This window comes from Chinchilla lanigera, unplaced genomic scaffold, assembly GCF_000276665.1.
Source record: "Chinchilla lanigera isolate Chin_1 unplaced genomic scaffold, ChiLan1.0 scaffold00077, whole genome shotgun sequence".
In the NCBI taxonomy this organism is placed as follows: Eukaryota; Metazoa; Chordata; class Mammalia; order Rodentia; family Chinchillidae; genus Chinchilla; species Chinchilla lanigera.
This window is the reverse complement of record NW_004955478.1, coordinates 6,068,381-6,090,699: the sequence shown is the minus strand read 5'-3', so window position 1 is coordinate 6,090,699 and position 22,319 is coordinate 6,068,381. Positions and strand designations below refer to the sequence as shown.

The following is a 22,319-nucleotide window of genomic DNA, read 5'->3' as shown; positions in this document are numbered from 1 at the left end:
TGTTGCCTGTAGTTTGGGGCACAAGAATGCAGGCTCCACGTAGGCAGCGGTCAAACTAGTTTCCCTCTTTACCTTGTCCCCAGGGCCTGGCCTGACTCCTGACGCCAGCAGACGCTTGATGAACAAATGAATGAAGGGCCTGCGACTACTTTATCCCAGTCAGCATTTGGTCTTTGATTAAAAGCAGGCAGTGTTTAGGGACCGTGAATGGACAGCCACGCCCGAAATGAGTGAAAAGACGGATGCGCTCTGCAGAATGTGCACAGAGGTGAACGCTGTTAGATTAACACTTGATGAAAAATAATTGCAGCGCTGCGAAGGAATGCAAATCAGACCGAGCGCGCTAAGGAATGATCATTATCTTTATTCATACACACTTGCTTCCAAACTACAATGAATGTACCTAACAAAGCAAATCATGCAAACAAAGATTAGAGGTTATACGAATCGAGGAAAGCAATGCAGTAATTTACACATCCTTCGCATCTGTTATAGAACCAAATGGTAACTGACAGTTGAATCACCTGTGTGTTCTGTCCTTAGGTCCGTATACAGGAGGAAAAACCATAATGTCTGCTTTTTTCACCATACAAATTTGGGGTCTTAATTGATGTTCTTCAATCAATGCTTTAAACATGGTGTGGCTTTCAAAAAACAAAAACAAAATACATGTAGGAAAACCAATTTCAAATGTTCCTGATCATCTACAAAAGATATTCTGAAAGACTGTAATAGCAAGGATAAGACGTCAATTTTTAGGAAATTGTTAGACTCAAAATAGGAATCGCGTTCATGTGTAATTTTGGATAGTTCACTGATCCCTCTCAGAAAAGAATGACATTCTTCCAGAAAGAATATCAACAGGAATCTTCAAACAACCACAGGAAGAGATACTCCTAAAGTTAGGCAGAGGAGACAAAGACATAGTTTTATCAGAAAATGCAGTCATCTTTGTGTTACATTAGAAAAAAAAAAAGGTTCTTATAAAGTGAACTGGATTTCTATTTTCTGAAAGGTAGGATTCTGTCTACCCACATATGCAATAGCTACGAAACAGAAGCTAGTAGGCACGTTTTCTGCTGCTTCTTATTTCTTGGGATACTGAAATAGTTCTGAATTGCCTAGCAGGCAACATCCTTACAGAGCATCTCTGAATTTTCACCAAATGTGAGAGATTGGGGGATGGGCAGGGAATCCTCTCACCAAAAGGTGGTCGCAGAGCCTCACAGAGCAAGACCCCAGGAGTGCTGCTCTAGGGCTGCCTCTGGAAGGGGGACAACACAGCCATCTTTCCGACAGTTTGAAAATGTCTAAACCTCAGGCAATTATCCCCAGTGTCTATTAAAAACAGAGTGTCAACCCGCCAAGTGCCACGTGAGCTTGCACTGGTTCTCACGCGGACACGGGCCTCCACCGGCTGGGTAACTCCTACAGTGGGAATGCAGGTCAGGGAGGTTCTAGCCGACCCAGGTTGAGTCTTCCTTCAGGCTCCGTGTGATCGGAATTTTACGAAGTTGTCAAAGCTTCATTTTAAAAACTCATTTTAAAAGAATTATTAAAGTTCTCTATAAAAAGTACAAATAGCCCTAGTATGTTGTTCTATTGGAATTAACAAATTAATCTCTTCCTTTAGGATAAAAAAACGTCTTTGGGACGTATGGACTTTATTGTTGGGTCACTGTAAGGCCGGTTGAATCGCCTGTGTGTTCTGTCCTTAGGTCCATATACAGGAGGAAAAACCATAATGTCTGCTTTTTTCTGTGACGTACATGGTTGTGAGCTGACAGCTGATCACACAGATGAGGCACACAGGGATCAGTCACACACACGCTGAGCCCACCCGGAGTCCCGACATTACAGAATTAGTGGTTGGCATCATTTCTGGATGTCCGCTTAATCCATGTACAGCGCAGGTAACCTTTTCTAATTTCCTGGAGTTTTCTAACAGCAGAAAGACGTAGCATTACCTAGATTTGCTGCAATGGCTCAAATGGAGTATGATAGGAATGTTGACAGACTAGTATATTTCATAAACCTTAGCCCAAGCAGCTCAAGGAAAATGAGTTACAAATACTTCCCACCGCTCCTGGTCAAGTTAACGTGTACCTACTAATAACCAGCGAGCCCTTCTCCTCCCTTATCACTGTCATGCCTGTCCCTGTCCCTGTCCTGGTCCTCACCCCCTGGGGCCCCTGGCTCAGCACCCATGTGGTGTGTGCTCAGTGGGGGGCCAGGCACTCCTGCCCTGGCGGGCCTAGAAAGAAACAAGAAATGGTGTGATGTATACACACAAGAAATTGAGACTTCATGAGACCGGAGTGAGAAATGACTGTCAGATGGTGTCACTTCTGGAGGCTTTTAAAAACCTAACACTCGCACTCTCCCTCCTCTTCAGTATGGACAAAACAAATTCCAGCAGAAAAGCCTCCTACTTCCGCTAAGTGGAGGCAGGTGGGAAGTGCAGGGTTAGCTGTTTTTGCGACTTCTCCGTCCATCCTTGGCAGCCATGACGCTCGGCAGGAAGTCACAGAGGGAAGGGTGGCAGGGGTGGGCTCCCAGGCCCGCCAGGGGGTCTGGCTCTGCCCAAAGAACCGGGAGCCGTTTCACGGCGGGGCGCAGCTTCTCCCAGCTGGTGAGGATGTCAGTGGCACGGAGGGGGAGCGTTTCCTAAGGAGGAACAGACCGTGTCCCCGGCAAAAACCACAGTCTTGAAGACCAGCTGCGACACTGCCTGGACCAGTGTCCCGGATGCGACGCCATGGAGATGCTGCACGAGGCCCGCCGGCACAGGGTCTCTCTGGACGCACTCACACCCTACCCTTCTCTGTGTCCTGGCCAGTTTAGCCCTAAACCACTCTCCCTTCTCTCCGATGTCAATGGGCAGCTTTCTTGGGATCAGCACCCTCCTTCCAGCAAGTCCCTGAACTGTGTGCTAAGGATGTAAGTCACAGAAGTGATCAGCAATCCTTGGCAGGGTCACATTAATCTGGGTCTAGGATAATCTTACAACCAACCAACTCAGGACAAGCTTCCAGAGAGCTCTCTATACCCCGTCCCCCCAATGTTCTACCCCAACTCCCAATAAAAAGCCTAATGTATCCTCTGAGAAAAGGCAGACAGCAGTTCTGCCACTCAAGAGGCCACAGGGATAAAAGAGGAGATGTGGTGAGGAGCAATCCCTTCGTTCTCGGGTTTCTCATCCACCTCTGAATGACTTCCTGCCTGGAGGCGGGGCTCTTATTATCCCGAGGGCTGTACCTGACAGCGCACTCCGGCTCCTTCCATTCAAATCCAGCAACGGGGGACTGGACGCAATGCCAAAGCAGAGCTGCCAGCTCACGGGCATGCAGCCACAGAAGTTCTGCTGCTAAGCAGCAGCCACCTTTCAAGGGAAAATAATGCAGCACAATTTGAATGGCCTTCAGGGGTCAAAGCCTGCGGGGTCCTGCCGAGACTCAGATGTGCTAATTCTCGTCGCTAGAGCCCGGCAATGTGTGCAGCGATCAGAGTCCCAAAGTGCCTGACCCTTCCGAGAGTCCCCGGGGACTGGACCCTTCAAGCTACGCCCCAGTGCCTCCAACAGAGTCACCCAAGTACACACAACCGTTCCCTGCTGTTCCATTTCATTCAAGGCCTGTGAAATAGGAAAATGGTATTGAATGTTATCAGCCATTTCTGCGGATCACAGTTGCTAATGGTTATCCACATGAGTTAGTCTTTCAGCAATAACTGTCTTGGGCTGAACACATTTTTAAAGCATTAGCCTTTCTCTAAATTTCATACTCAGTGTATAAAGCAGGCTATACAACGGAACCATCCTCAGGTCCTTATGTTTACCATTAATCCCCCAGTCCCAGCCCAGCTGGTTCTCCAGTCTGTTTTCCCTTAGGCAGAGCGCTGGCCCCGTGCTCAGGGTCCTTTCTTTGAAAACGGTGTCGCACATTCTCTAAGAACACAAGACAGCTGAGCGGTGGGATGTATTTCCCAGAGGAGCAGCAGTGATTTTAAGCTGTGCTTCGGCTGTCTGAGGGGAAGCTCAAGCCTCCCGCTTGCTTAGAAGCAGGCAGCTTGGCACACTGGACAAATGGTCCATGACACGCGTTCCTCTTGGGCTTTCTTCAACATCTTGGGGCTTGGCTGGGATCGGTCTTGTTGCTGCTCCACCTGGGGTGAAGGACTGGCCCTTCTGTCTTCTGGGCTCTTTCTATAATCAAATTCTTTTTCCACCGGATGAGGTGGAGTGTCCTGGCGAGGACACGCCCTTAGAATGTAAGCTGACCAGCAGGACTTCAGGGACCAATGTGCAAGGATCCCTTTTGAGTTTCAAAGTCTGGAGTCCATAAAACATGGCCAAAGAAACTGCTCTTTTGTGGTCTGGCCCATTTCCTACCCCGCCTCTCTCTCCAATCAGGGATTTTCAGCACAACCGAGGCCTCTTACGTCACCCATAGTAAGCGCATTCTGTGAACTGCACACAAATATCCAGATAGTCACAATGAGGAGAGCTTAACTGGGTGATGCTATGGGAGGAAAGAGAGCAGCCTTCTGCAAGGGCCAACAGTTCCTTTCGTTCTCACTTGTCTTCTGTGCAGCAGGAAACTGGCTCTTCTCAGGGCAATGCAAGATGTCTCACTAGACACACGCCCCTCGGAGGATGGCAAAGACCAACTCGAGCAACAGCTAGAACGACACGTGCAGCCCCTGAGAACCGCAGGGACTGACACAGGGTTTGTTTCACAAAGTCTGCATCTGCTGGAACACTGGTGAGGCCTTCTGGGGAAGCAATCACGCTACATCCTTCCAGGGGGCTCCAGTCCACATGGCAAGAAGGAAGTTCCTTCTGCGCTGCCTTCTGGTCTCCAGCAATCACAGGTTAAAAGGGAGGACAAAACACACAGACACAGATAGACACACACACACGCGCGCACACACACACGCACACCCCTCGCCCAGGTGCTGTGACAACGCCACATGTACACAAACATACCGGGCAAACTGGATTCAAACACTTCCCACTGTCCCCAAAGGAAGACGGACCCAAACAAAAGAGGACATTAAAAAACTAAGAGTCTCATCTCAAAAATAGTCCCCACAAACACCACTTCGGTTTGCAGGTAGAATCAAATATATATATGTATATACATACATATATATACACACATATATAGTAAGAGCCTAATTAAACATGTAAAATAGCCATTCATTTTTGAAATTAGATCTACATTACAAAATTAATATATCTGATACGGGGCCAGTGTGCAGGGGGAGAAGGGTAAAAGAAAGCACAGCAGCAAAGAATTAAACTAAAACCTAATCATAAAAGCAGGTAAGAAACATAAACCTTCACAAATATAGCACGATCGTATCTTATAAAATTATTATAATACTCTCTTTAAACTTGATGCGGTTATATTAATAATATAGATTTACTTGTTATTAAGGTCTATGATAAACATGCAAAATCCATTGCATGATGCATTTGCAAAACACAGTAAAATCCCTCTAGCAAGAAAACATCTTTCAGCTCATAAGCATCCAAGTGTCCTGTCCTACGGCGCCAGGTGTGTCGCTCAACACAACCGGAAATGGGAACCCAAACTGTATTATCTGTCACCCCTAAGCGGATGTCAAGGGCTAAGGAAGGGAGGAAATAAATCAATAGGTCCTGATGCTAGTCAACACGTTAAGTTACTGTACAGCGTACTTTCATAAACAACACCACAGCCTATTAAATAAATAAGTAAAAAAAAAAGGGTATGAGGTGTACACTTCAGCTTCTTAGGAAGGGTAACAAGGTACCAAAATATTCATGTGTGTGAGGGGGCGTTGGCTAACACTCGAGTAGTGGCACGGTTACTGATGGCACCCTGGACCGAAGAAAAATCTCCCAGAGATTAAAATGGACACACATACACACTGGTTTATCCTTGATCTGAAAAGATTTCACGTGCTCGTTTAGCAAAACCCTTGGATGATTTGGCCTCTTAAAAAGAATGCAAGTTTCAAGATAGTTATCAACCGGTAGGGCAACGGATGAGAGGTTTACCCAACTCTCATTTGAAGATTTCTTTCTTCCTTTTCTTTCTTTCTTCCTTTCTTCCTTCCTTTTCTTTCTTCCTTTCTTCATTCCTTCTTTCACGGCTGGACTACACTTGAGTTATACGCTTTGGGAACAGTGATTAGGTTCATCCGGGCCTTTCAGATTCTAGGGTCTTTCTCCACTGAGGCAGAGAACAGAAGCGGCAGGTATCTTGAAGCCTCTCCCATCCCCAGCCCGCTGTGCTCACTCCCTGGGCTCCTTGTTCTTTCACTCCAAAGACATCTTGGGTGGAGATGATCCCAGTCCACCGAGCTGGAACAGTTTCACTTTAACATCTCTGCTTACGTGAGCTTGGTGAAAATCCACAGATGGAGAATATGTCAAATCGTACCAAAAAGGGGCAAGAGTCTGTTTGCTTTCTAGGAAGTATTAACCTACAGCCAGGTGTGACTTCTACATAATTAAACTGGACACTGTACATTATGTCATCTTCCACTAGGACAATGTTCTTGGTTATAAGAGAGAGACCCTGAAAAGTCGATCACATATGAACTAATGACCCTACAAATTGCAAGCCTCCCTGTGGAACAAGACACAGGCCATGGCCTTCAAATTTTAGGATTAAGGATAATTTCCCACTGCTGGGGGCGGGGGTTAGGGGATAGGGAAGCATTTGCTTTCATTGCTGAGTTTCATACTGCACTCTGCAGGATCGGGTGCACAAACTGCGGATTGACATAGGAGAACCCTTCAAAATCAGACTGGTCTATATTAGCGATGACCAGCTGATCTGGCGGTGTTAAGACAGGTTGCCCTCGTGTGAAGAACTTGTCAAAGTTTTCGGCTCCTTTGCCACACTGTGGAGAGAAGAAGAAGAACGTTCAGTACATATTATAAAACAGGGACAGGCTCTCTGACGGCTTTCTGTGGGGAGGGGTGTGGCCTGGGGAAATTGGGGCTGGTTAGCCAGGAAGATCTTGGAGGGCTTGCAGGCCTATTGGAATCAGAAGCCAGGCACAGCAAACAAGAGTTACTTGATTGTAAATCTTTGCATACACCCAGAATGAAAACCGTGGTAGAAATGTCCTGTAGGCAGGAAGGTAGCAACAAGGAGACAGCCTTTCTTATTTCACTTCCAGGTCACCAAGCAAGCCGAGCTATGAGCATGAAAGCAGTACACACTGAGCCATCAGTCATGGCACCATGTGGAAAAGGCCAGGATGTTGGCTGGGACTGCAGGCAGCTACTCCTAAACTGAGCGGGTGAGGATACTGCTCCGTACCTGGTCCTTTGCGAAAATATCTGTTATAAAGCAAAAGCTGCTTGTCTCTGCCTCCCAACTGGGATATTCTAGAAACTCCAGACCCTAAACTAATCTTAGCCAGTAGGGGAGAGGTGTGGTGGCAAGGGTGGGAGATGTGCTCCTGGGTCCAGCGGGAATTCTCCTAGAGCTGGTCAGCTGGCAGACAGGGCAGTGTGGCCCTCATCTGCGGTGTGTTCTCAGGCAGAAAGAGATTTGCACAGGAGCTCTGAGGAGCTTGCAGAGGCGGAGCACAGCCTGCTGTCTGTCTTGAATATTATGCTCCTCTAGAATCCACCAGCATCCTGTGCAAATCAGGGCTGGAAGTCAATCTGCCCTTTGATGGTCTCTGAGAAACACGCACACAGCTGCGTAAGGTGCACTGCTGGGCAGTCTGACCCCGTCTGAGGGAAGGGGGTGTCCTCCTCCCTTTCCCAGCTACCCAGAAGCACTGCAGCCCATCAAAGTCTCAGGATCCCAGGGTGATTCTGAAAGAAGAGCTGGGCACTTTACTGATGTTACTAATGATGATGTTTCAACATGTTGCAAATCACTGCCCTTTTACCTACTGGTGGTTCTATAAGGGGAATGTGGGTTAATTCTGAGCAAACATCAATTTGAACTCAATCAGGCATTCTTGTATCTTTTGTAGAGGGTAGCGCTAGGTAGAACATGAAGTGGGGTCAACCTGACTTACTCATCTGTAAAATGGGGAGAACGGTACCTCCCTCTGTGAGCTGGTACAAGGGTTAAATGTGCAGTTTCACGTAGAACCTGGCATGTGCCAGAGTACAATATATATTGCTATTTTTTTATAAGGCAAGTTTAGTTTCATGGGCTGCACCTTCTCACTACCTCTTTCATTTTCTTTCTTTTTTTCCTTGAGCTCAGTATGTAGCTCCAGGCTGGCCTTGAACTCATGGTGATCCTCCTGCCACAGCCTCCCGAGTGCTGGGATTACAGGCATGCACCATCACGTCTGGCTTACCTCCTTTATTTTCTAAGGTTCTCTAGTTTCATTACAGCTTTCCCATCCTTGGCAAAATAAAAAACTTGCTCCTACGCACCTACTGAAGTACAGTCTTCATAAATAACGGCTTCTTTTACTGGGGTCATTTTTATGTTCACAAGCAACCATCCACCCCAAACCCAGGGCGACTTTGTGCCACAGTGACCGGGGCCTGTGCGGGGTGTGGGCAGTGGGCAGAGTTACATGTGCTGAAGGTGTCTGAGGGCTCGGGTCAACCTTCAGAGGCCACGTGGACTATGCCACCTGCTCATCACAGTCCTGCCTCCCACACGTGGGGCAGCTTCACTCTGCATTCCCGTGGGGCTTTTTCGTGGAAGAGCACCAAGCCCTTCAAAGCAAAGATCAGCAGGAGCAGAGTCTGCAGCTGCCCTCATCCTACATGCATATCCCACTCAGAACCACTCTTCAGGAAGTACGTAAGGGTACTCTCCCCGCACCCCCAGCCCCCGTCCCGGGAATTAATCCGGAGTCCACACTCGATTCACTCGTTAGACAAACGAGGAACAGAAACTAGCTTCCACTGGGGCACCGCGTGCAGAGACTGTGCTGATGATGGGAACAGCTAAAGAAAGAGCTCTTCTTTAGAAACAGCAGTGCTTCTCAACCAGGGAAGACTCCCCGCGAAGGGACTCATTTTTGATTGTCATGCCTTGGGAAGGGGTGCCACTGTCCCCCATAGACAGAGACCAGGACGCTGATAAAAACCCTGCAGCGCACAGGACAGATGCTTCCCAGCAAAGATTTGTTCGCTCCAAATGGCAACAGTGCTGCCGTACAGAAACCTGGGACATGTTTATGAGGATTTGTCCTGGGAGGCTGCAAGGTCCCAAGGTCAGAATGAGGGCAAATGGAGGAGGCCAACAAGGAAATTGTGCAGGGACAGCTGTGCGTGAGAACAGAGAACGCAGAAGCTGCAGAAGCCCAAGGCAAAAGCAGCGTAAGCGAGTTACGGCCTCGGGGGAGTTGGCGCTGAGGAAAATACCCTTCAGGAAACTGGTGAATCAATACCCTCTCCTGGATGAATTCAAGTGAATCTATACTGGCGCTTTCAGAGGCCGCGAGTGCGCTTGCGTGCTAGGACACCGTTTGTGCTTTTCTTGATCCTCACTAACCGTGCAAAGGTGAACAAGAAGGCATTTCTGGGAAAAAGCAATAAAAGAATGTGAATCCCTAAGAGGGAAGACAAGGCGAGCCACGGTAAGGGGCTCTCTGGGCCGCGGCTGGGTATGTCTGTCTCGCCTTGGATTTACTGATTTGTTCTGTGAGGTACTGCACAGGTCTGACCCTTTCCTTTGAGCACCGTCTTTATGGTACTGTGCTCACAAACCACCTTCCAATGGGGAGTTTCTAAAAGCCATGGGCTTACTGCCAAAGAACAATAAAGAGCAAACTAGAGGAGAGTTCTAAAAGCCTAAGAAGGATACCATACAGGCACGAACTTCGCAAAGGATGGGGATATACGCCTGAGGATATCGAATTCCACAGTTTGTGTCCCAAGAAGGGTTATTCCAGGGCTCCCATGGCTTGTGAAATCAACGGCTGTAGGGAGAGAAGCAAAATCCCTCTGCGGCTAAAGTCTTGTGCCATGGCTATGCCGAGGGCTGCAGAGCTGAGGGGACATCATGGGCCCAGATCAGTGTCATCCCTGCTCTGTGATGGGCTGAGCAGCAACGCAGCCGTTGCTCTCAAAACTGCTCTCCACTGGAAACAGCTTCCTTTTCGTTGTCACTGCAGATCTCTCTGGAATTTTCCCCAACAGAGAGAGAGAGAGAGAGAGAGAGAGAGAGAGAGAGAGAGAGAAAGAGAAAGAGAGAGAAAAGAGAGGAGGGAGTGGAGAAAGAGGTGAGAAAGGAGAGAGAGGAAGGAGGAAAGGATGGAGAGAGGAAGAGAGGGAGGGAGAGAGAGATCACATTTTAGCAAATGAAAGTTTTCTTAAACTGGTTCACTTAGGTGAAGAGACCAGGAACAAGCACAGGGCCAAGGCAAAGAGTAAAAACTGAACCACTCAAATTCAGACACGTCAGTGGGGGGACACACAGGGCCCATGAGTGTGTCTCAGCAAGTGATAAGGAAGAAAGCCCTGACACAGCTGAAGGCTGGGTCTGAAGAATGGACTGAGATCCCACACTCAGACCGGCACCTTACTTTGAGGGAGATTACACCAGAAGGAGATCTCGTTCCCCCTACAAAGAGACTGGGAGAAATAGTACTTTTACCCTGTGTTTAGTGCTGTGAAAAATACTGCTTATTTTACTGATGTAGAGAATCTTTCAGCAATTTGAAGATGAACCCTCCACACTTCTAAGCAAAATTAGGCCCAGGAAGAGACAACCCCCTTTGAACTACTTGTTTTTCAAGAGGTTATGCAGAAAATTGCCTCAGACCAGCACTCCTTTGAAAGGATCATGGAAATCAGGGGTCTCTGGATCCTTGGGAAAAGACAAACAGCAGATCTAACGGTTACTGCATTCCCGATGCTTCTGTATACCACCTATGATCCAACCCTACTCCTCACAATCAGCTTAGTGGGTCTCAGGTGCCATCTTGGAGCTGGGTAGAGAATAAAAAGAGACAAAGATGAAAGGGTGAAGGCAACACCTGGTGGCTCTGTCAATGAGCACCTTTTGACTGAGCGATAAACGAAGCCAGCCTGGCTGCAGACGTCTTTCTGACACACCTCAGGTACAAAGCAGGAAGGTTACTACCACGGGCATTTGAAGGGAAGCCTGCGTGGCGGTCTGTGACTCTGTGGCAGTTTGGTTGTCCACAGCCTCCAAGCTCTAGGCCACCTGACACACAAAGTATCTAAGGCAACCTGGGAGCAAAGCCCTTGGGCTAGGTGTGCCTGGTCTTCACCTCCAAAGGCTACCCACACCTTTCACCACCTGAGGCTTTTGCCAGTGAGGTGTAGAGTGCTGCATAACTGGCAGGGACAGGAATGGAAGGGAAGGGGGGAGCAGGAGACAGCCCAGCTCTGACTGGGCCCGAGGAGGTTCTCTGGTACCCCTGAGACTGGCAGCACCTTGTGATCACTGGGCAGGGTTGACACCCACTGAAAGCAGGTGGCATAGAAGAGCAAAGCACCAGACAAGATCAAGGGGCCCAGGGCACAGCTATGAGAAACTCACTGCATCTCTGCAAAGATGGCGGCAATCCACCTTTCAAAACTGTTGTGAGGACGGGGGAACGAATGTGTGAGAGGCCTTTCTCAATGACGAGGCTGATGAAGACATCAGGTACAACACAGGCAGCTGTGTGCAAAAGCTGTGTGCTCAGTATTGGAGGGATGAACCCTATTAATAATCTACTTCCTCTGTCTGGACTGAGGAATTAACTCTTTGGTCATTCTGACATTCCTTAGCCATTTGGCCAATTCATCAAGTAATAAAACGAACCCAGGAGAAATCAGGCATGCTTGTATTTTTTTTTTTTTTTTTTTGGTTTTTCTCCGGTACCGGGAACCGAACTCATGACCTTGCGCTTGCCAGGCAGGCGCTTTGCCGCTGAGCTAAATCCCCAGCCCCAGGCATGCTTGTAAAGATGCTGGAAAGTGTGCAACTTTGTGAGCTTTAGGGGGAAGCTGGGATCGCAGCGCTCCCCATCCACACCCTCTGTGGCAAGCAGCCCCCTTTCAACCCCTTGCGTCCTGTGAGGGTACAGGGAGAGACTGAGCTCTGCGCTTCCTGGCTGTGATCCGCCCCTGTAGTAGCCCTGCTGGGAACCACCAATGCACATGGCCTCAATCCTGCCCCTTAACTTGGGGTTTCCATCGAGCAGAATAAAACCCTACAGGCGTGGGAGCGTGACTACTTCAAACATGTGGCTGTCAGAAAGCAAAACCAAACAAAACTCAGAAGAGTGGGCAGAGTGTAGAACAAATAAAGCACAAACGTGCCATCAAACTACAGGAAAGAAAACACAGCAAGGTGGGAATGTCTGCTGCAGTTCTAGAGGCAGCACAGTGTGCCTGCTCTCGGGGAGCCCTCAGACATGTTTCAAGCCCCAGGACTGAGGGGGCTGGAGTACTGTGCTACCCAATGGGGCACACTAATTAGAACATCCCCACCGTCTCGGTACAGATTATACACTATATTCACAGAATTAACCAGCAGGAGAAGCGAGTGGGTGTGTTCTGCCTCAGACTCCTGGGAGGTGAGGTCCACACTGTGAACCCCCCAGTGAGGGGTTCTGGCCACGGCTCTGCCCTTTCCACGAAGATCAGCATGCTCGGGGAGGGTCTCCGTGCATGGCCAGTGCAAGCAGGAGCACACAGTTAGAGGTTAAGGTGAGGTTAGTTCGCTCATGTAGTCACTCAGGTTTTGGAAATGTGCTCACCGAAGGCCTGGATGCCCACTGAAGCCAGTGCATTTTGGTACAGAAAGTCTGGAGAATAAGAATGGACAGAGGAGAGGATTTGGAGAACAGTCAGTTCCTGACCTTGGAACTCCAGAACCGAGAATGGCCATGTTAAGAATGCCATGAACCCACTTGAGCTGACATGGTCAAACCTCTGGAGTACACATAGCATCACGTGAAGGATGCAGGATACAAACCATGGTCCAGCCTCACTTACGTATGTGTTCACACATGCATCAAACTTTCTAGAGGTTATAGGAAAGATCATGGGTAGTGGGATCAGTAACTGGGGAGGGAGAAATAGCTGTGCTTTATATCCTTTTCTACTGTTTAACTGTTTATTTCACCACAGAGAGATAGTGTTGAATAATAATAACTGTTCTAAAGGGATTGGGACCTTGCCCACTTTCTACCAGCATCCCCCTAGAGATGGGCTGTGGTTTCCTAGACAAAATTAAACCGTACTCGCTTCACCTCTTGCCTTAGAGCATTATCTCAGAAGGGCCAAGTGCTATTCACAGAGGTGGGTTTTATTTATGGATGACACAGGCTATAAGCCCCATTTCATGAGTGCATTCTTGTAGGTACACAAGCCACGCACGAACCAGGGCAAAGGTTCTGACTTAGCACGGGCTCTTTCCTACAGATTAAAAGTGGGCATTTTGTTTGGTCTTTCTTTATATTAATGGTCAGCTTCATAGGACTTAAGGCCGCTTTTCCAAGAATGGTGTAATGTCTGTCACAGGCAGGGATGGTCACTTCAGACAAGGGGAACTTGTCAGTCATTGCAAACAGCCTGAGTCCGACAGGGTTATAATTATGTCCACCCTCACCACTGCAGCTCCAAGGTTTGCAAGACGGCTACTTATTACAATTGATTATTATTTTAAATGTCTCAGTTCTTCCATGCACAAAAGTATTTGGGAAAATAATTAGCCAAGAATAGGAGAAACTGCTTGCTGCTAATTAACCAAGTAAAATACGTTACCTTGGATTGGTTTAAAGGCTAAAAACAAACCTACATATATCATGATGTGATTTCTTCTAGTCTCCAAAGACTGCCTGGCATTTTTATGTTGTCAGCAAGGTTCCCAAGTCTTGAAAATCTCAGTTTTAATTAGCATCACCATTACTGGCTCACTGGAAAGACCAAGAGAGTGAATCTGCCTGTCACTCAGGAGAACTACTTAATGCACCCACAGTACTGTATCCGTTAGACAGTCACCGCAGGGCCCTCCTCTTCTACCTGCATAGCTGCTGCTCTGTACAAACGCCTCTGCAGAGTGACTGCTCGAAGAACACTGTGTGTGAGTTGTCCTCATGTCTAGAAAATACACATGGAATTATTTAGGCGTCAAGAGGCATAACACCTGCAACTTATTCTCAAATGGTTCAGAAAAGTGTGCGCGCGTGTGTGTGTGTGTGGACACACAGGCTCAGACAGAGAATGGATAAAGAATGAAATACAGCAAACACGGTGAAATGTTGACATTCAGGGAATCTGGGCAAAGGGAATGCAGAAATTCTTTGTACTATTTTTTTCCCAGTTCTCTGGCAAGCCTGAAACTAGATATCTCAAAATATGTTTTAAAATATTAAAAAGGACCACTGTACCAACTCTGATAACGACATCATCGTCAGACTCTAACCAGGCTAATGACACTGTGAAACACAGACCATGTGGCGGCCGGGGACGACTGCTGCCTGCTCCTCCTCACCACAGCGGCGCCCACACTTGCTCCCAGTATTTATTCTCCTTGGCTCCGGCTGCAAGGATGAGTTACTTCTCCGTGCTAACTTTATAAATGAATTCCCCTCTCTCTCAGGTAATTGTGAAAGTACAGGGACTGTGTCTAGCTTGCCTATGAGCTTGTTATTCTGCTCCTCAGTGCCAACACGTAGAATTTTTAAAAGGCAAATCATCTAACTTTGTATTTGCCGTATTTATATAAGCTGCTGCTCCTCATGGGGAGGGTAAAGGGAACTGTGGGGCTTTGCTTGGTCATTTTATTCACATGAGTAATGCATCAGGGCAAAGCCCTGCAAGGGTCCAAGAGACACTGATCAGAACCGTGGAGCTTTCTCACTTTCCAGGCGAAGCAGAAGGGGCCGTCCTCCTGCCCTTGGCCGTCTGTCTCCTCCTGCAGCTGCAGTCACGTGGACACGTCCCTTCTCCCTTGGAAGCTGAAGACGAGCCTTTTCAGAAGTATTATATTTTAAAAACTTACAGTGCCTTCTTACAGGGAATCTTCTGCACGTCAGGGGGCCGCTTGCCGCGGTTCAGGTTTGTTGCTGGGAAAGTCCAGCAAGTCCGAGCTGATACTACTCATCAGCGCAGAGCCCTTTAGGTCGTGTTTCTTTGAGGTCCCCGAGCCGTGCTTGGACTGTGTTTCTTTCACAAAGGGGAGGAGAGAGTCGTGTGGCTGCTCAGCCTCCAGGACAGCTCAGCACAGCTGTCTGCTTTTGTCTTTGCTCTGGTACAAAATAAACTGGTCTATGAAAGGCTCTCCCCTGTCAACTTATCGTCTCATCTCCTAGAAAATCGTCTATCTTCACAGCGGTGCATGGTGGCCTTTTGGGGGACAGACACGGCTCTGTCCAGGACTGGCCTCTTCCACTGTTGGCCACTGCAAGGCAAGTTCTCATCTGGTGAGACTACGGCCCCGCACACCTGAGGCCTACCACTCTCTGTGTTCTCCTTTCTGTGTCTCCTTACACAGCATCCTAGCCATGGCTGTGCTGCAGATCCTGACCTTAATGTCCCCAGGAGATGGAAAGTCCCACGTAGGATGTCCTGGTGGATCACAGCAGGGTGAGGATCTTATATTCTGTGTGGCACTTTGGTCTAAGATCAATATCACTCTGACAATTGGGAAGATGATTAAAAAAGATCTCACACTAGGAACCCTGGGTCTTCTGGATAAACCTACAGCTGTCCGGAGGTATACTATCTCTAGCTTCCTTAGGAAGTCAGTGATTCTGGAATAATCTATCACTGGAGGTTCAAAAAACAAAAATAAAACAAAGATGATAGGTTCCCAACTCTACAAGCACAAATTTGGTATCCAAAAGTGCTTGGCAAATAACTTGAAGGCCTAAAGCTGGTATTTTACAATAAAGGCTTAATGCCGTGGGACCCAGGAGCATATGAGGACAGCTAACCACCCGTAATCCTGTAAATCCCAGGGAAATTGATTTCACCAGTGCTTGCTAGACACCCAGCAGACACCCTCTGCCAAGACAGACAAGCCTCGTCATCCAGGGCTCTGAAAGCTGCTGAGATAGGTCTGGAGCTGGGCTGAGCCGGGTTGAGCCGGGAAGTCAGGGGCTATGGCCACCGTGCTGCCTGTGTGCTTTCCAGCAGCACGTGAGGCTTGTGTTGCTGCATCCCTCTTTGAAATACCAGAACCACCTGTCAGTAAGGCTCAGTTCTGCATTTTATCCGCAAGCCCTTTGGCTTTTCAACCAGTGCTGGGTCAGTGAGCCACGCTTCAGGTAAACCACGTCCTGGAATAACGTTTCCCTGTGGTCAGTTCTGCCTGCTGCCTGGGTTCACCACAGCATCTCTGCAGCTCTGCCAAGGGTCACTTTCCTTTGTCCTAAATGTCCTCTTCGATCGCCCGAACTGTTCTTGCCATGGCTCCAGCATGGTGCCCTTTCATGAAATGGCCCTTCCCTGGGACTAGAGCCGAACTCTGCCGCCGAGCACAGAGCACGGAGGAAGCACAGGCAATGTGAGCTCTGAGGTGGTTCTCTGCGGCCCGTGCAGGGGCCAGAACCTCCCCACTATCTCTCCGCCCGACTCTCTTCTGCCGTGCTTCTAACCTCCTTTGCCATGTGTCTGCCCCGCTGCCCCGTGTTCTTCCTGGTTCCTTCCTCCTCTGTGCACTGGGTCTCAGGTAGGAGGAGCTCGCTGTACCCGGATGAGTTGCTCCCTCCCTCTGGCCGGAGCTCTCCCACTCTAGGGAGCTCTGTCTTCAATTTCTGCTTCCGTTTGTGTTTGGGCGAAGTCTTGATATGTAGCTTTAGCTTCTCAGTGCTGGGGGCTACAGGTAGGTGCCACCTCGCTGGGTGAGGTAGGAAGAGGGTATTGTTTCTTTACAGCCACAGGTAATTTGCTGTTCTTTTTTTTTTATTTTAACCAGCACTCAGTTTAAAACAAAACCAAAACCAAGAAAACAAACAAAGAAATAGCACTCCAGGAAATAAGACAGTAAACACTGCTCATACCTCAGTTGTCTGCAATGGGAGTCACTTTGCCTCTGGTGAGTTCCATGGTCCACAGGCAACAGCTCCTGTTTTTGGCTGCCTGAGCTAAGTCACCTTTGGTTTTTCCTATGTATGAGTTTGGGGCCAAGTATCCATCCATGAGAAGAGGGAAACTGCAAAAAATCAGTTTCTTCTGCAGTCACGGTGAGAAGAAATAGAAAAAAAAAGTGTGTTTTATGGCCAGCTTTGCTGTACCTCAGTTCTTTCTGGAAAGTGATAGACAAGTGATTGTGTTTTGCTCAACCCTTAAAGCAGGGCTGGTGTGTGTGTCTATGTTCCTGCAGCAAGCTGCAAGCTGTGTTTAGGGTGCTATCGCCTACCTTCCGCATTTAATTCAAGAAGACAAACAAGTCCAGACGGCAGAGGGGAAGAAAGAAAACCCTTGCAGGAGTTTTCTGTTGAGGTCATCCGCAGCACCGTTTCTCTCTCTCCCCTACGCAAACCTCCCAACTAGTTTTTGTGCCCTGAAGAAGGTCCCCTGAGAATGCCCAAGGTCCAAGGAGGCTAAAGACAAGGCAGGGGTGGCAGATACGTAAGGGCCTACTTGAAATGATGATTCAGGAGGAAGTCAACTGACCTGATTAATTTTAGTTTGTTTTCAGCCTGTGCGAAAAATGTCTCAGGAAAATAAAGTCAAGTGGGCTCACCACCAGCAGTTTTATTCTCGGACTTGAGGACACATAGGCACTTTTGATGAGGAAGCTGCTGCTCTGAGAACAAGGCTGTGTGTTACCCAGGCAGTAACTCCACCACCGCAGGGGTGTCCTTGACCTGCTTATGACAGGGGGTATCCGCCAGGGACAGAGTGGGGCAGGGCCAGCAGGGCGGACACTCTGACACTGACCATGGGGAGAAGCAGCTCTCCTTGCCGTCCTGAGAGGAAGGCAGCAGCCCAGTGCTAGCCAAGACAGGCAGGCTAAAAGGTGTGAATCCCGCGGCCCTTAGAAACAAAGCACAGGGACACACAGACGCCCTGGGCACTGCGAAGGGGCGGGAGGGATGCTGAGGAGGTCGGCATCCTGAAGACACTCAGCTCACCTCAACACGTACAACGTTAAGGGAGGCGCACACCGGCTGCCGCCAACTATCAGAACCAGCTGCGGGGCTGTCACTGAGGTAGTGACGGTGCTGTGGGGAAGGACACAGGCTCTGTCCTGGCTCCACAGCCTCACAGCTGTGTGTCCTCCCGTAAGTCACTCAGCCTCTCTGTCCCTCAGTTCTCTCAACTGCCACCTGGGGACAATCATATCCCTCTCACAGGAGATTCAGTGAGTTTACACGTGTACCGCACCAAGAACAGGGCCTGGCAGGTAGCATTTATGACATAAACAGAAGAAGTGGGAATCATACAGAAGAATCTGAATGCAACTGGCAATGAGGAGACGGGCAGTTGCCATGTGCTCCTTGTCGTGGACACGGTAGCCGCGTGGGAGCCATGCCCGGGTCCTGCCTGTGATGTAGTAAAGATGCATGTGTGTTTCAGGGCCCCATCAGGGCGAGGGAGATGCGGGAAAGTCAGAGACAGGTGTGAGGCCCGAGTCCTGCTGAGGACCTAGGCAGAGCCAGGAATATGGCCGGGCGGGGGTGGGTGTCGCGTGTCTGGTCCCCGGTGCTGTCCCGCCCGGGCTCTTTAATGCTCTGAGGCTCTGCAGCTGCCCTGTTTAGGGTGAGGACTACAAGGCTCCCCATCTTCTGTCCTTGTTCTCAAAGCCAACAGGCGTCCTAGCTGCTTAGGCTCCAGGACTGGGGACCAGTCTGGAACGTGGCCGTTTTCCTCAGCCCGCTGAAGCCAGGGGTGACTGGCTCCCTTTCTCCAGCAGGAAGGCTGGGTAGGGCAGCCCCAGAACTCGGGAAGCCCAGAACGCAGGCTGCTGCCCTGGACTCACCACTTTGGGCTTGAACGGCGGTTGGATCTCCCTGTTCTCCAGCTTCTCCCAGTCGATCCTCCGGAAGAAGGCGTGCTCCCTCACGTCTCTCTCTCCCTCGGGCCCGCAGCCCAACCGCTTGGCTGGGTGTTTGGTCATCAGCTGGAGAAAGAGGAGGAAGAGGGCAGGTTGGACAACAGGAGATTCCCAGAGACAGCGCCTTCCCTTGGCCTGGCTCTGCCTCCAGCCCTTGCGGGGCAGGTGCCTGGGCAGGGTCAGGAAACTTACCAAGAAACTCCCAAACCCGACACGCCAAGGGGGACTTTTTCACAGGGGCTGCTATGATAAGGACAATGGGAAGCACTCTGAACCCTTGCCCAGATGGAATAAGAAGAATTTGGACATTATATGTTTTGGACCTGCTTTTTCTACATATGGACCTGGTAAAAAGTATTGCAATCACTAAAAATGGTACGTTCTGAATGTATATGGGAGACCAGCGTCATGCTAGACAATGTAACCAACTTACTGTCTTGACCAAATGTTATCAACCAACACCTCCTGGATTAGAAAAGCCCATGCTGCAACAAGGGAGACGGCCCATTCATTATAACATGCTACACAGGATGGCGAGGCAGATGCTGGTGTGAGCTCTTCAAAGGCAGCATCCAGTTCCCCTTGGCCTTTGAAAGACATGGTGAGTGCTTTGCAAACAACTGAACTAACGAGAAAATGTTAAAAAGCGTGTTGTGTTCCAGGTCACTAAGTGTGAAAAGGATTTTGTGATCTAAAACTTCCCATTAAACACTGGCCAAGTCTCCACCAGCAATTCTATTCCTAAGCATTTCCTTGAAAGAAATGTGTTCATATGTTCACCAAAATACAGGACCCAGAAAGTTCTCAAGAGTTCTATTTGTAGCAGCCTCAAGCCAAAGTGGAAACGCCCCCAGGGTCGGCCCGGGATGGAATGGGCAGATAAACCACAGCATGTTCACACAGTGAGCGCTACACGGCAACCACACCACACACAGCCGCATGGGCACATCTACAATGGCTGTGCTCAGTGAAAGAAGCCCGGCCCAGGAGTGTGACACAGACAAGACCCCATCTGTGTGAGGTCAAAACGGCAAGGCTGGTCTTTGTAGTCAGAAGTGGGAATCCTGACTACTTTGGGGATGGATGGGAATGGACAGGGCTCCTAGGGTCCTACCTCCTGACCCTTGTGTATTTACCAGGGCACGTTCATTTTGTGAAAATTCTCTCCTTTGCACACTGGTGGCCCGTGCCGTTTCTGTAGGTACAGCATCTCACAAACAGAGAGACTAACAAAGGCTAAGTGCGGCAAAAGGTGAGAGTTGCCCCTTGCCAAGGGCCTCTGATCACTTCTGGTGAGCCCACTACCATTCTGTGAAACGGACTGGAAATAGCTGGGCAGGACGATGAGGGGCTGGGCAGGCGGCCCAGGAAATACTGGTGTTTGAGTCCACTCCTGGCCTTCATGTCAGGAATGGCCTGCGTGTCACCAAGCTCTAGCTCTCTGAGGCCGAAGGGCAATGGCGTACGTCTGTGGCATTTCTAGTCTCTCTCGGAAATGTGGCAAAGGTGTTGTCCCTCTCAGGCCTCGAAAACAGAAGGGTTCCCAGGTGACTCACTCCTTTGCAGATGGAAACGGCCTCCTTGGACAAGGATTTGGGGTAGGAAACGTTGTGCTCCATGATAGACTGAAACAGCTCATCTTCATCTTCACCGTCAAACGGAGGCTGGTCCAGCAAAGAAAAGGATGGGAAAAGTTTAGAAGTGGTTCATTAACCCAGTGGCCGAAGTTCCGATTCAGCACGGAGAGACGGACCTGGTTTCCCAGCACAGCACAGGCAGCAGCGTCAGCTCGGTTAACTTGGGGTTTAATTTGATTATCTTTAATTAGGCTGGTGGTTGTGTGTTTTTCATGTTTAACTCTGTCCCTTTAATTATCTTGCCCTAAGCCACCCCAAACAATCTTTAGAGAAAATGTGTTTGAGTGATGTTTTTAATGATTTACAAATACATTATAATTAATCCATTAATCTTATAATCATGTGCTAAAAATCTAATTATGATGAAGTCAGGTTACAGATGGCTTTGTGTTCAGAAGGCTGGGGGTGGGCAGAGAATACTTAATGCCTTTACTTGGTTTTTTGTTTTTTTTTGTTTTTTTGTTTTTCTCCGGTACCGGGAACCGAACTCACGACCTTGCGCTTGCCAGGCAGGGGCTTTTGCCGCTGAGCTAAATCCCCAGCCCCTTAATGCCTTTACTTGGGATGAAGAGAACTTCAGAACACAGGCGGAGGATGACCTTGGGCCCAGGAACCCACACTGTGACTACTGACCCAACAGAGAGCTGGTCCGAGGGGCACCAGGTGCCTGAGCGTCAGCAGTGATGGAAACTGAGTTTCTCTGGACACGTCCTTTGACTTTCCTACCGGGTTAACAGCCCTACGCTGAGGGCGGCATAGGACCATCACAGGACATCAGGGGTTGGAGGTCAGACGGATCCGGACCAGAATTCTGGTCTTTTCTTCCTAGCTGGATGTCCACTGGCAAGGGCCTTACCTCCTTAATACACCCCTTTCTACAAATTTTTTAGTGATTCTACAGCACCTGCTACTGTCTATTGCAGCTGCTGCGAGCTGAAGGGCCTGGTGGTTCTAAGGAGGCAGGGGAGCCTCTGGGGAAGGGCTTGAGACCCCCAGCAGCCAAGCCTGAGCCCAGGAAGCCCTGTAAACCTTTTCTCCAGCATGTCTTTCATCCCAGGGCACTATCCGATGACCTGTCTTGTGGAAGGGATGCACACAGGACAAAGGGGATGATGGGAAACTCCTTAGTGCCCCCTTCGGCATAGCTAATCTTCAGCTTAGGATAAAGAAGGCATATCCCCTGTATAGAGTATCCCCTGAATAGAGTGAGACCAGCAGCTGGGCGAGGGGTTAGTGAATGGGAGTCCCAGGCCCAGAGAAAAGACCTGTAAAGACCCCTCCCTGCCCTGGTGGAAGCACGCAGGTAGGTGAGGCGAGCTAAAATTAGCCGGCCTGTCAGTCAGAGTCAGGTGGTGCAGCCTGCCGCAGTGTACTGCCATGGTGCACTGCCACTGGGGTCTATAAGCCGGGTCAGCTAGGGGTGGTGCTGGTGGCAGAGGGCCCCCTGTGTCGGCAGCAGGATGTGCCACCTCTGCCTGCAGAGGGCTAAGCAGGGCAGGCTAGAAGCGGGCAGGGATGTACCTGGCCGAGAGCTGCTGAGGCACCAATCCTCCTGCCCCTTCCACCATGACTTCTCAGCCTGATCCTGCTCCAGGCTTCCTCTCAATACCCCTCATCCACCCCCACACGACATCGCCTCTTCCCCGACAAAGGATCCAGAAGCGTGGCTGGGTTTTGCTTGAGGAGATTTTCAAAACCAAAATGAACATGGCCTGGGCTCTGCCCT

The 22,319-nt window shown here is 49.3% G+C and overlaps 1 protein-coding gene across 2 annotated transcripts in view; it reads right to left on the bottom strand.

The window, feature by feature from the left end:
* Positions 1 to 343: 343 nt before the first annotated feature.
* Prkca (protein kinase C, alpha) overlaps positions 344 to 22,319 on the bottom strand; it is a gene marked incomplete at its 5' end in the record, with an annotated part of 403,718 nt that continues 381,742 nt past the window's right edge. Inside the window, 4 exon segments of one of the 2 annotated variants that reach the window (XM_013503220.1) lie at positions 344 to 6,897; positions 12,706 to 12,753; positions 18,882 to 19,022; positions 20,513 to 20,620. In XM_013503220.1, the coding sequence (XP_013358674.1) occupies positions 6,733 to 6,897; positions 12,706 to 12,753; positions 18,882 to 19,022; positions 20,513 to 20,620 (462 nt within the window). 2 annotated transcript variants of the gene reach the window in all.